Consider the following 12,670-nt stretch of genomic DNA (forward strand, 5'->3'; position numbering starts at 1 on the left):
GTGACTGACTATGAGCTTAAGAGCCAGAAACCAGGGCTGAAGACCTCAGGCATGCAGCTGGATTAATCAGTGCTGACCATTAATTGGACATAGGAGGAGGAACAGTTTGCTTTTGTTATTGCCAGGTAGTACTCCCAGAAAACATACAAATCAGACAATGTGCCTTCCTCCAAGCCAGGACACAACTCTGTTCCTCTGCTGTGCTGTGCTTCCTAGAGCTCTCCAGGCTTACACTCCTCTTCTGGGTCACCAAAAGTCTGGAAAAAATTAATCTGTATTTGCATATCCCTGCGTCCACAGGTCAGCAGGAGACCTGACCAAAAACCTTAAACAGGGAAGGTGCCAGTAAGCGTACAGTTGGAACGTACTCCACGTGAAGGAGTATGCAACATTGGCAAACCAAATTTCTGCCCATAATGTTACTTTAATAGTCCACAGTTTTACAGCAACATATGTTCAAAATTATTATTTCCAGAAAATTGCACAAGACTTAGGAAGTTTAACCAGAATGTTAAAAGAGGTCTTCAGAAAAATACAACGTAATAACATTTTGCCAACTCTTTGAATGTATTTATTTATGTTTGTATTTGTGTAAGGAAGTTTCCATGCTATAAATTTTTATTAAAAACATGTCATTAGAAATAAATAGTACATTTATAGTCATAAACAAACCAGTAGTTTTTACACACACTAATGCTTGGTTTCCTCTTACAAAACTGGAAGTGTATTCCACCATCTAATTTTTTTGGTTTTACCTGATATAAAAGGATAAATTGCTGCTTGAAGTTTATACTTATTGTGGGTTTCATATGTCCTCAGACCCGACACACGGAGGGTTTGTGTCTGTTTTCCTAATAATATTTACATGGGAAACATAGCCTTCTGTTCTTGCTATTGATTTTAGATGTGGTAAATGAGCTTAAATACTGCAGAAAAAATATAATGATAATAAAAAAGATTAATATATTGGTTGCTTTTTCCTGCTTGCTCATGGGAATGACTGATTTGTATGAAAAAAGAAATATGCTTGACCATAGAAAGGCTCGATAATACCAGTTGGATAAAGGAAAACTACATTTTTTTTAATTCACCAGAACCTTATTTTCGTTAGCTATGTGAAAATGTGCGGCACGGTTTCTCAGATACTAGGAAAGCAGAATTCCTCAATGCTGTTCTCCTTTCTGTTTTCTGTTTCCTGCAGATCGAGTTGATGATACTCAAACGTCACACGGTTGATGTGCTTGCCACTGGAGACCATTCGCAGCACGGTATTGTCACAGCCAATCTTCATTTGGGCTAGTTAGAGGAATGAGATATAGAGGACATATGAAGATAGGCTTATATGAGAGAGTGGGAAAGAGACATGTAGTGTTGGGAATTAAAAAGCACCGATACATACGATTTTGGAAACAAAGCAAATTTGTGTGTAGTCATGTGCGGCCAGTGGTGGTATTGCTGACTAAATGTCTTGTTTTGTATTTGTTAGTTTTACTTTACAATGGCTTGGGTATTCAATCGTGTTGTAATCTTTACTTATGCAAACGCCATTCACTTCCTATCCACCTGCAGTCTCACATACACATAGATAGATATGACGCAGAGGTCTGTACACGTTTGTCCTTGGGAAGGTGCCATTATCCTACACTGAAGATAGCCAAAATTAACAATTTTGACATGTTTCCTGTTAAAGGGATGAGTGGTTTTGTGTGCAAGGAGGTTCTTCACAGTCACAAAGGCATGTGAGAGTCCCACCAAGACAAACTCAAATGGGAGTGCCCAGCATATGGACTCACTCTGGGGGAAATCAAGCATATCACTAACCACTGCTTTAGATGAGCCATTTGAGTGGGGGTTTGGCAAAGCCCGTTTCATTTGGGGAACTTGGAGCACCTTCCTCACTGGAGGAGAAATATGGTGGGTCATTGGGAGAGCGTAGACTGCTGAGATGGGATTTCCCTTCCTTCACACCACCAGGAAAGCACATTTTAACCTCATTGCAGTGCTCAGTATTCACTCAGCACCAGTGCTTGCCAGTTAAAGCTTTGAACAGTGCCTGGACCATTAAGTTGTGGCGTGATGAAAGGCAAGGGATACCACAGGGGTGAAGTGCCAGGCACATTCCTGCTCTCCAGCCCTGTGGAAATGCTGCTTCTCCAGTGCACCCGCTCATACTCCCAAGGTATAACGCATGTGCCACAGGGGCTAGTCTGTCACATCACTGCAACACTTCGTACTCTGCTGTATTAAATATTAGGGAAAATGGGAATTCTTATTTTTATGGGAAGAAAGAGGTCACTGACCTGGCATGATAGTGAAACAGGTTCAGAGCTCTTCCAGGGTTCAAAGCAGAGAGTGGGAGCTCTGAGGCTTTTGGGTTATGTGTTACTCCTGCAGCAGAAAAGGAGGCTTTGGAAACACTGAGTAAGTGAGAAAAAACTCCTTAACCGAAAGTGTAACTGCTCTGCCTTCATTTGTTATGAATTTCCAGGCTCATTTATCTGTTGACACACTAATAGTCATATGTGTCATACGACAAACATATTTTTAAAATATGTATACCTTAACCTTGTTATAATGGTTACTGCAGAGGCAAGTGAAGGTGGTTGTGGGTGTGCTGTATCACACAGCCCAGCCACAGGCTTGAACAGCTTTAGCTCTCATGTTCTGCTACATGTGAAGTTCACTAGTCTAGCAGAAAATCCAGGTTTGGGGGGACTCTGCACAACTCCCTCTGGTTAATTATTTTATCATGTGGAGGTAAGTGGAAGAAAGAGTTCTTACCAGAGCCATGAAAGGAGTGACAGAGATCAGCTAGTGGAAACATCTTGGATGGGTCTAAGCCAGTTCCTCCTAGCAGCTCTACAAAATCTCCCATTCCTGCACAGCCTGCTGATGGTTTCTAAAAAGGCAGAGATTAAAAGTTCTTTATCATTTATCTTCAAAAGGTAACAGTTCCCTAGACATGATTGCAGCCATCCGTAGGTTTTAGAAGTCCTCTGTGCTCAAACCTGTGTGAAATCAGGCTGTTCTCATCCTGAGCAACACTGCTTCAATTTGACATTAGTCAGTTAATTTCCTTAAGGGATTCCAAAGAAAGACCTAAGTAGGCTCTGAAAATTACTGACAAGTAGTTAAGTTGTTGATTCAACTGCTTTTAGTGCAGATTAGCAATCTGATTCTGGATGCTTAGATATGTAATCAAATTAATACAGGTGTGGGCTGCACGTGTACCCACATTCAGCGGGCAGGCAGGAACTTCAGTTCCACTATACCGTACTTGTTCCTAAGCAATATGCGTTGCTAAAATCTACTATTCTGGCAAAGTCTAACTAAAATAGGAATTAACCAAAAGAGTAGTTTTGTATGATGACAATGGCTCCCTGTATATTAGACCCACAAGTGTTCTTTTCCTGAAAATTAATGCTGCTTGCCAAAAACATCTTGTGCAGACACCTTGTGCACCTTTGGGCTGTCATTCATATGCTGCTGTTTAAGTGCCTGATTTCTTTATCGTCCTCATGCTGTTGTCCCTTTTCTGCCCACCGCTGAATAAGTCAACTCACTTGCCCATCTCTCAAAGCCTGGTTTGCTCAGACACTGCCAGTCCCCATGAATGACCTAGGCTGCAAGTCTCAATAGCAGCAGAAAACAAACTTCCTTGCTCCCATCCTGCTGGTTATTTTGGAATTTGCACCTTCTTAGACCTCCCAGGCAGAGGGTGCCACCAACAGCTCTTGTGCTCTCCTGTCTGGTCATCACCAAGCACAAAATGCTGTGGCCAAACTCCATCCCCATGCTGTGCATCAGAGCAGATGGAGCAGAAGATGCTCAGCGTGCCGAGCAGAGTTGTGAGCATGTTCGTATTTTTCTCCATGCTAATACGTCACTATCTAACACATATCTCCTTCCTCTGTTCAGAGTGGTTTCTGCTTTCACTAGTTTAGATATAGACAGACAGCTCTCTGGGAAAGCACTCCTTTCTTTCTAATGAAATTCTTACCCTTTGTTATGGCGAGCAATGTTTACATGCACTAATGGTACTTGGCATAATTTGATTGCCTCTGCAACATTACAGGGACAATAGCGACAGAGACAGACCCAGCTCTCATCTCTGGGGGAAAACCAGAGCCCTCAGCATGTGCGCATGTGGTCCGGAGCGCACGTGCCTCAGCAGCCAGTGCCACAGGCTATCCCCATTTCACCCCCTTCCCTCTCCCATGCCCAGGAAAACTGCACATGGTAGTAATTTCTTAGGAATCAAACAACTCACCTTTAAAAAGAGGCCATTTAAATGTCCCAGGATAAGATCAGATATTTTTATCACCACTGGGTAGATTATGGAGAAGCTGCAGTTTCTGTGCTGATGAGGAATGACCATGGTAAACCTTCCTGAGGGAGTCTGAGAGATGACATTGCAAGCTGGGGCATGGGAGAAGGTACAAGAGTTACTTGTGCAGTCACCACTGCATGTAGCAAGATTATGTACTTTCAGTACTATAACAAAGAACAGATGATTTAATTACTGAGAGTTACAACCAAATGCTGAAAAATATGCACATGGCATTTTCTGGGGCTCTTGCGTAGTATTTTTTCCCTGAAAATTCCCTGCCCATTGCTCACCTTGTAGCATGAGGTCTGTCAGAACTTAAGGGTGAAGCAGTTAATAGGAGAGCTCACACCCCAAATCAATACATCAGGGGCTCATGTTGTTGGGGGCTTGTACTGTTTGCCAGTCTGAAGGAGGCTAAATACAGATGCAGAGCTTTTGTTTAACTTTGACTGGTTACCGCCTGATATCGCCAGCAAACTCCGAAGTCCTATTCTGCTCCTCCTAACTGGAGTTCCTTACCCTGCAAAACACCCCATTGAAACTAGAGCAGGTGCATGCTGATTTTATCTTAAAGTTCAAACTTAAGAGTTCAGGTAAGGGAGTAGCTTATCATCTGTGTGTGCAACCCAGGGGATCCTCCACGCAGACCTGGAGGCCTGCAGCTGCTTCAGCAGTCTGGTGAAGGACACAAGCCACCTCTGGCAGCTGCACACAATAATCACATCCACAGTCGTGAAGCCACACCGCCGTGGAGACCCAGCTTGCAGGCTTCTGTCTGAACAACTCGGAGTAAGGACAGGGCAGCCATGCCGTCGTCTTCATCCTTTGCATGGTGAGGCAGATAGATCAGACTGGCCTGAACAATAATTGTTAAATGTCCTGACCCCTCTTGGAAAAACCATGCAAGTGACTCTTATTTGTGCCTTGCCAGCTCACAGGCTCAGGGAAATAACTTGCAAATAGATCCTGGGCATCATATATCACTCATAACTATCACACATCTATTCAATACACTGTTTCTGCTGTTTAACTTTTTCAAATATTTTTTCCTCATTGTTCACCCAGATCTAGAAATTTCTGAGATTAAACTCTCTAAATTAATACTATTTGTTCTAGCAAAATGTGTTGGAACATGACAATATTAGACTGGAAGAGATCTTCTTTGAAAAAAAGAGCCTTCTGGTGCTGAATATTGCAGCCATGCCTATGTTATCTCTTACACTCCACTTGCATTTATTTTTTCTTAAGACACACACTGAGCCTGAGTCAAATCCTCAGGCATGCAGGTGTGTGTGGCTCCACTGGCGTTACTGGCCATGTCAATGCAGATAATGCCAGCGAGAGAATTCAGAGCAAACCAACACGTTCATTTTGCTTCCTGCCCCAAACGCAAGCCCACTTGATGGTATAAAATACAGACTTACGAAAGAGGTTGGCGTTTTTCTTGACTGTGATGGTAAATCCATTGCCTGGCTGGTGAATCCTGAAGAAGATCATTGCCACGTTCTGTGATGACCTGATGCTCCTCTGAATATTGCCACTTTCACAAAAGTCTACATATCTTTGGAAAGTGGGGAGGGGATGGTCCAAGGAACTGGGAAATTTCTCTCCTTTGAGTATCCAGCCATCAAACACCTACAGGGGTTCAATAATTGAAAACAAGGCTTTTGCTTATGGTTCTGTTAGCAGAGAATAGAAACATGAAGTATTACAGACAGTGTTTTATTTTGACACCAGATGGACTGTTCAAAGCCACCAATTAAAAACAAAAATTCTATGTATTTATTGATTTCCTAGCATTTAACTAATTATTCAAGCGTCAATCCAAATTTAGGAAAGGGATACATATAAATTTTAATCTTTATTTCCTTCAGGTGACAATTTTGGTGACCTTTTTTTTGCGGGAAGTAGCTCTTTTTGCTCCAGCATCATCACATTTGCATCGATTTTTTAATTTCTTACTATTGCAATTTCATTGTTTCTAAGAAAATTTTTTGTTCAGCTTGATTTGGAAGCCACATGAAAAGTAAGTCACCCTCTCAAACTCTCGGATATTAAGTCCATCGATCTGGCCTGTAATTTTCCACCATCCATGTTTTGCAGCTTGTCATTAATGGGCCCAAAGGCCTTCAGAGGCATTGGAATACAATAAAGCTTTGGGGAGGAATTATTAGCAGAGGTATTGCTCTCTCCTGCATCTATTCTTTCAGCTCGTCCTGGCCATTAGAAAGCAGAACAAATGCTGCCTACTTGGCTGGACCTTAAGCAGCAACCTCTACAAATCTTTCCTTCACAAAAATAGCGACAATTTGCCCTCACTGTCTTCAGGGAAATGTGTCAGAACTAGAAATCTGTATTAACTCTAGCATAGCTATGCAGTTGCCTGCCTTGCTGTTGCAGTTCCCTCCTAGCTGCTCTCACCCAGTAATTACTTCTGTGCTCCAGTCAGTACTTCAAAAATCCAAGGACCAGATCCTGCCATTGCTTCAGTGAGTAATCTTAATGTGAGTATGTGTGGGTCTTCCTCATGGAAAAGCTGCTGGATCACTCTCTGGATTTGCCAGAACTGTAAATTTTTTTGAAGTAATGAGACGTGGGTGCCCAAATTAAACCAGGGAAAAGCTGTCTGTATAAATACAATAGTATAATGCAGAAACTGGGGACCCCATGATCAAAGGAAGGAAACCTCTACAAAGCCTCAAAGATCTCTTGGCATTTTTCTAGCCTCCAGAAGTGGCTGTAAGTCTAGGTACAAAATCCTTGGACCCACAAGAGGCTGAAATCAGCCTCCCTGTAGCAATGTGGGGAGAGATACCAGCCAGGGGTACGGGATGGAGGGACAGGATTCCCCAGGGTAAAGCAAGCAGGGGGACAGCATCTCTCCAAGAGAGGAAGACAAGGAAAGGGCTGAAGGTCAGCTTTCCTCCTCCTCCTCCCCGGAGCTCAGCTTGCCACTGGCTGGGATGGTGTCTGCGCTGTGCATGGCCACCGCAGCGCAAAGGGCAGAGCACAAGGTGAGGGGAGCAGCCAGGGGCTGTCGTGCCTCCTATTCTCCCCTGAACCGGGTTCAGGTCTTGGTCACTGCTTCTGTCTGCCAGCAAAATGTGCTGGTAAAGTTTTTTGATACTGGAATATAAACGGCTCTGAGTCATGACCTCTTTCTCTTTAGAGCCAACATCCTGAAAAGCCCTAGTGGGGTCATTTGAAAGAAAGCCTGCAACAATTCACCAATTAATAAGCTGATGCTAAATGACCTGCGAGTGGAGGTCCTGGAGCAGTAACAGCCATTCAGAGAGCTGTATCATTATCTGCAGGGCTCGTGTGATTCATGGTGCCATGAGAAAAGCCTCCTAATGGGGCTGAGGGGCTCTGCTCGTACTGACCAAACTTTTCAGTTAGTCTCCCAGGTACGGACACTCGGTAGAGGTGCTCCTGGAAAAGTTCTGAAGAGCCGGTGCTGCAGTTTGAAGAAAGATCCTCAGCCTGCATCCAGCTATGCTTTAAGGGGGTGGTGTTGCGGGGGGGATGTACCCAAAGTGCCTAAGGGAGGAGGAACAGCCAGAGACAGCTGCTTTGTGAAAGCCTGTTCCGCACACACAAACAAACACACACACGCTTGCGTGCACATGCGTTCACCTGCCCCTTCCACGCGTAGCAAACATCTCACACATCAGATGAGAGCAGGGAAGGGGAAGCGCAGCAGGACTTGCCAGCTTCTTACCTTCAGGAAATCACCTCCTTGGCAGTCGATGTTTACAAAGTCGTAGTCTATTGTGATGAGCTCCTCGGGCTCCCCGATGAAGAAGGTCGCGCAGTGCAGCTGCGGTTGGTCTGCGGTGAAGGTGAACTGCCCCTCTATACTCAGCATGTCAATGCAGCCTGCAGAAACAGAGACACGGGGCTGCTGCCTCAGCCTGCTGTGGAGGGAAACCCAGCACCAGCTCCTGTGTTGCAAGGAAGAGGGGAGCAAGGAGAGACCCCCACACTGAGACCCAGGTCGTGGTGAAGAGAGGGAGACCCAGCTGAAGCAATTAGGAGCCTGCTGAGCATCGGAGGATGAATAGTAACTTGCAGGTGTGAGCTCAAGCATGCTATGGGGGGGTGCAGGGGTGGATGACATGTTGAAGCATCTCTGAGCAGAAAACTCTGTGTGTGTGCATGTGCATAAGTGCACAAACACCCCATGCCTTCAGATTTCTCTCTAATCACATCTTTTCCACCTGACCCACGCCCTGCCCAGGGACACGGATGGATGATCCCCATCCTCCTCCCAATATTGGGGACCCTCAACTCTGAGCCCCAACCTCTTTTCAGACCCCTGTTTCAATCCCTCTGCCTCAACAACAGTTTTTCTCAGATTTTAACACTTTGTCCTTCTTCTCCCCCCGCCTTGTAAAAAAGCACCTGCAGCTCTGTCACACCCAAATAGTCCCTTTCCCCTCCCTGAGCACTGAGCTCCCCCCCGGACTCTCCCAGACACTGACGGTCCCCACCAGAGCACCAAAGAAACTCACGGAGTGACCGCCGGTAGATCTGCCCTGCAGACAGCTCTCGCTTCAGATCTTCACTGAGGAGTAGGAAGGGCTCATCTTCACCAGCATCCCTCACCTGCTCAAGTAAAGAGGGCAAGAAGAGGCTGGGGCAAACTGAAATGCAGCCCCCTCCCTGCACGTCTCAAGAACAGGGACCAGCAGATTAAATCCCTCCTCCAGAAACGGTGCAGCTGTGGAAGAGCTCAGTCAGAAAGCTGCCAACCTGCAGTAGAGGGGAACAAACCTGGCACCTAAGAGATGAGCCCAGCAGCTCGGTGCCCAGCAAGTCTCTTAAATCCTCGGCAAAAATGCAAGTTTGAGAAAAGGGAGGATAAAAAAATAGGGGGGTGTGGGACTGTTGCATTAATGTTACCCCAGTGTAGGTTTAATGCAGGTGGAGTGGGAATAGGAGGGGAGAGAGGAAAAAGCACGATGTTCGAAAGCTGGGAGTACAAGTTAGAAGACAGCAGCTAAAAGCACAGCAATGTGCTTTAGTTGTCAGCCCCATTGCTCACCTCTAGGTATCTGGTTTCCCCCTTGGAGGCTGCCAGGAAGATGAGAACGAAGTGGCACTGAAACTGGAAAGCAGACGGCATGCTGACACCTCCTCTGGCGGCCCTCCCTCTCTCCCTGCGGCCAAGTTTCCCCCAGTCTGCGCCGGTAGGCAGGAGCCGCTGGGGTATCTTGGAGAGACTCTTTTTATAGAGCTGTTGGGAGGGGAGGCACTTCGTCCCCGTACTGATAGGGTAACCCATGGTAACTGAATTCCTCTTGCAGTGACACAGTATGTGGGCATGACAAGGGTCCAAATCACAGCCACAAATTTCCAAGCTGGTCGAACTCCCCTTGCTGGCAGATGTCTTTTCTACTTATCTGTCTGGCGGAGCTGAAAAGCTCTGGGGAGGAGAGCCTGTCCCCATGAAGCTGGGGCACTCCTGCGGTGTGTTTATTTCCAGTTACTCCAAAATGAGGAATGAAAAGCATCCCTCCTTCCCCCTCTTCTCCTGCTTTCCAGTCCTGGGGCATTTTGGACCTGCAGGACTCCTTGCCTCCCTCCTGCTGCTCCATGACAAGCTCTCTGCAGCCCATGTACCAGGTGCTTCCCACCAGCCAGGCCTGGGTGGGCACCCCTGCATCCCAGCCAGGCTTGCAGCCTGGGGGCAGGATCCCCCCGGGATGGGGGACCCACTGTCTTCCAGGTCCTGAGCCTGCAGCTGGGGCAGAAGGGCTCTGCAGCAAGTACACAGGCAAAACCAGACAGCTCTCCTCACCAGACCTGACTTCCGTAGAGAAATTAGGAAAACTTCGGGTTCCCAAGGGCATATTCCCCACAGAACAGCTGATAGAGCTCCAGCTCTGATCCTCAAGGGAAACCTGAGAAAGACCTTCAAAAGATGAACCTGAAAATGAAAATTCATAACAATGCAGAGTACTAAACATCAGGAACCCAGCAGAGATATTAGTTTTAGGGTATATTCTTGTTTTCCCCTGACCCAGAATGAACCATCAATACTCTGCGGACAATAACTACCATTTCCTCATCTCAGGCTTCTTGCTAATGTCTCCTTCTGCTCTATGCTTCCCCGTCAAATTGTCACTTTGGTTCAGCAAAACTTAGAAATAATACGATCCGGATTTACAAAGCTTTAAGTTTGCTGCTTCTGATTTCATTGTTAGGGCTTGTGGACAGAAAAGTTTGCTTGATGTTTCACCCAACGTATTGGTCGAACAACAAATAAATAAATAAATCTTATTCTGTCTATACACCTGTGGCTCTGATGTTATTATGCTGTAATTCTTATTCTCATGGTTTACTTTAATGTAAACTATAATATTGCTCCATGTCTACGAGGCACTTGTGTGAATTTGCCATATCTGTGTGGGTTTCAAGAGCATAAAAAATACTAAGGAAATGGAAAACATTATTTTTGAACTTTGACTTCAAGTTGCATTCAAAGGTTGTTAAAACTGCTTTGGGAAACTGAGTAGTTAATTACTGCATGAACCAAGACTGAATTAAATAATCTTCATGTACTTGCCTTGAATTGTTTAAATACTGTGACTTTAGGCAAGGATTATCAGAAGCACCGAGGGAGTTTGGAATCTGAAATCCATTGAAGTTCTTTGGGAATTACAAGTTTTGTTGGAAAAATGCAGGGTTTAGTTCCAACTTGCATTTGAGGATGGCTGGGAGGTTAATCAGGGTGGTGAGAGGTGCCCTGGAGACCACCGGGATCCTGCAAGACCAGGAGGGGCTGCAGGGGAACCCAGCCTCATTCACTTTTCTTATCACACGTTTACTTTCTGAAGAGATGAAGAAAGTCAGGATTACAGCATGATCTCTCCACTCCGCACCTTCGAGGCACTTTGTAGAACCCCGTCCCAATTCTGGCTGGGGTGTCCTAGTTTGCCCTGCCGGCCCCCAACCTAGACCTCAGATGCTAAGTCCTTGAATATCTTCAGTAAGGGAGAGACAGTGTTTGATTGTGTGAGAATTTGACCAGTTACTAAAGATTTGGTTAAATTCAGCTCCAAAAATGAGTGAAGGACACAAATGACACTGCAGCTAAATCAATATGACTGTCTATTAAACCAGCAGTGAGGTGATCAACTCAGAAAAAAACCATACCAACAGTGATGCCAACATATTTTAAATTCTTGCCCATGAATAGCTGAGGTCTGGGCTAGAATAGCATTTGCTGGTGGAGATGCCCAGACAAGCATGTAGCCCCAGGGGCTGGAGGACATCCCAGCAGATGAGGTGTGGGGACTGTCCTTCTCCAACCAACAAGGTGGTGGGAGGGAGGATAGGACCCACCTCCATGTCTGTTGCAATTTCTTACTCACACGGAACCTATGGCGGCTTTGCATTTCCTATGCAACACCTGCAGGAGTTTGCTTTGAGCATTACAAATATTCTGTATAACATCAGTGCAAAAGCTAAACTCAGGTGCCCCTTCCTGTGGATGTGGAGCTTGGTTTTAACGGGAGTGCTAAGGCAACCTGTCACTTACTCTGCGTCATCTTCCACTTTGCATTTCAGTTCTGAGCTCAGCAGGAGCTGATGAAGCCCGATGACAACCTGCCCAACCTCATCACAAAGCCTCCCAGTGCCTGGGGTAATTCCCTGTGTCCTCAAAGACAGAGCTGCCCTCAGCCTCCAGACTCTTATATGCTTCTCTTTGTGCAGCTCTAATGCCTGTGGAAAGCAAGTATTTGGGATGGGGATAGGGAACCATATGCAGAGAGGTGCAGCTGCCCTGCAGTGCCTCCACACCTGTCTCAGGTGGAGCCGAGCAGATAGAACCCCAAAGGGTACCAGTCCCAGGGGAAGGATGGGGGTCATCTCCCAGCCCTACATCTATGACTGTCAGAGGGCAGGAGAGGATGGGGGACCACCTCCTCACTCAACACTCCTGCCTCGTCACAGGGTATCACAGGTCCCCTTCCCCACTGCACCTCCCTTTGCCCACTCCAGCGCTGCATTTGTTTAAGGCCACTGGCAGAGACTGAGCTCTTCAGGAGATGAGATTGCGACTAACAAAGCAAAGAAAAATCAGCATTTTAAACGGGGTTCAAAACATCCCTGAAGCATTTCAGAAGGGAGAAGCACCTTCAGAGTGATACAAACCCTTGGGCGAATGAGGAGGGTGTCATTTTTATTTCATGGGGTTGAGTCATGTTAACACTTTGTAGGACAATTTCTTTTCTTAATATCAAATTATATAACACAGTAAAACGCATTCCCAGTCTGACCCTGCTAGGGGCTAGATAATCCAGTTGCTCTCACGCTATGACACCGTGATGC

At 45.8% G+C, this 12,670-nt stretch overlaps 1 protein-coding gene across 2 annotated transcripts; it reads right to left on the reverse strand.

Moving 5' to 3' along the window:
* Nucleotides 1-543: 543 nt before the first annotated feature.
* CRHBP (corticotropin releasing hormone binding protein) lies at nucleotides 544-9,524 on the reverse strand. 2 transcript variants are annotated; one of them, XM_009810828.2, is made up of 7 exons: nucleotides 9,378-9,524; nucleotides 8,845-8,938; nucleotides 8,052-8,209; nucleotides 5,755-5,965; nucleotides 4,271-4,419; nucleotides 2,782-2,899; nucleotides 544-1,296 (listed from the first exon to the last, which is right to left on the reverse strand). In XM_009810828.2, exons 1-7 carry the CDS (start codon nucleotides 9,456-9,458, stop codon nucleotides 1,139-1,141), a joined length of 969 nt encoding a protein of 322 aa, XP_009809130.1. In that variant the 5' UTR covers nucleotides 9,459-9,524; the 3' UTR covers nucleotides 544-1,138. The 2 variants fall into 2 exon arrangements, with proteins under 2 accessions (XP_009809130.1, XP_059689662.1); XM_059833679.1 differs by lacking the exon at nucleotides 9,378-9,524 and adding an exon at nucleotides 9,107-9,349.
* Nucleotides 9,525-12,670: the final 3,146 nt, after the last annotated feature.

Source organism: Gavia stellata, chromosome Z (assembly GCF_030936135.1).
Source record: "Gavia stellata isolate bGavSte3 chromosome Z, bGavSte3.hap2, whole genome shotgun sequence".
Classification (NCBI taxonomy): Eukaryota; Metazoa; Chordata; class Aves; order Gaviiformes; family Gaviidae; genus Gavia; species Gavia stellata.

Bases quoted from the DNA above. Each gene is read 5' to 3' on its own strand.
- CRHBP (XM_059833679.1), bottom strand. From the start codon at position 9,226: ATGCAACAGTCCCACACCCCCCTATTTTTTTATCCTCCCTTTTCTCAA. The intron at 4,420-5,754 runs GTAAGTCTGTAT...CCCATGCCCCAG, and splicing joins GAAAAACGCCAACCTCTTTC to CTTGCAATGTCATCTCTCAG. The intron at 1,297-2,781 runs GTAAGAACTCTT...TCCTCTAACTAG, and splicing joins TCACTCCTTTCATGGCTCTG to CCCAAATGAAGATTGGCTGT.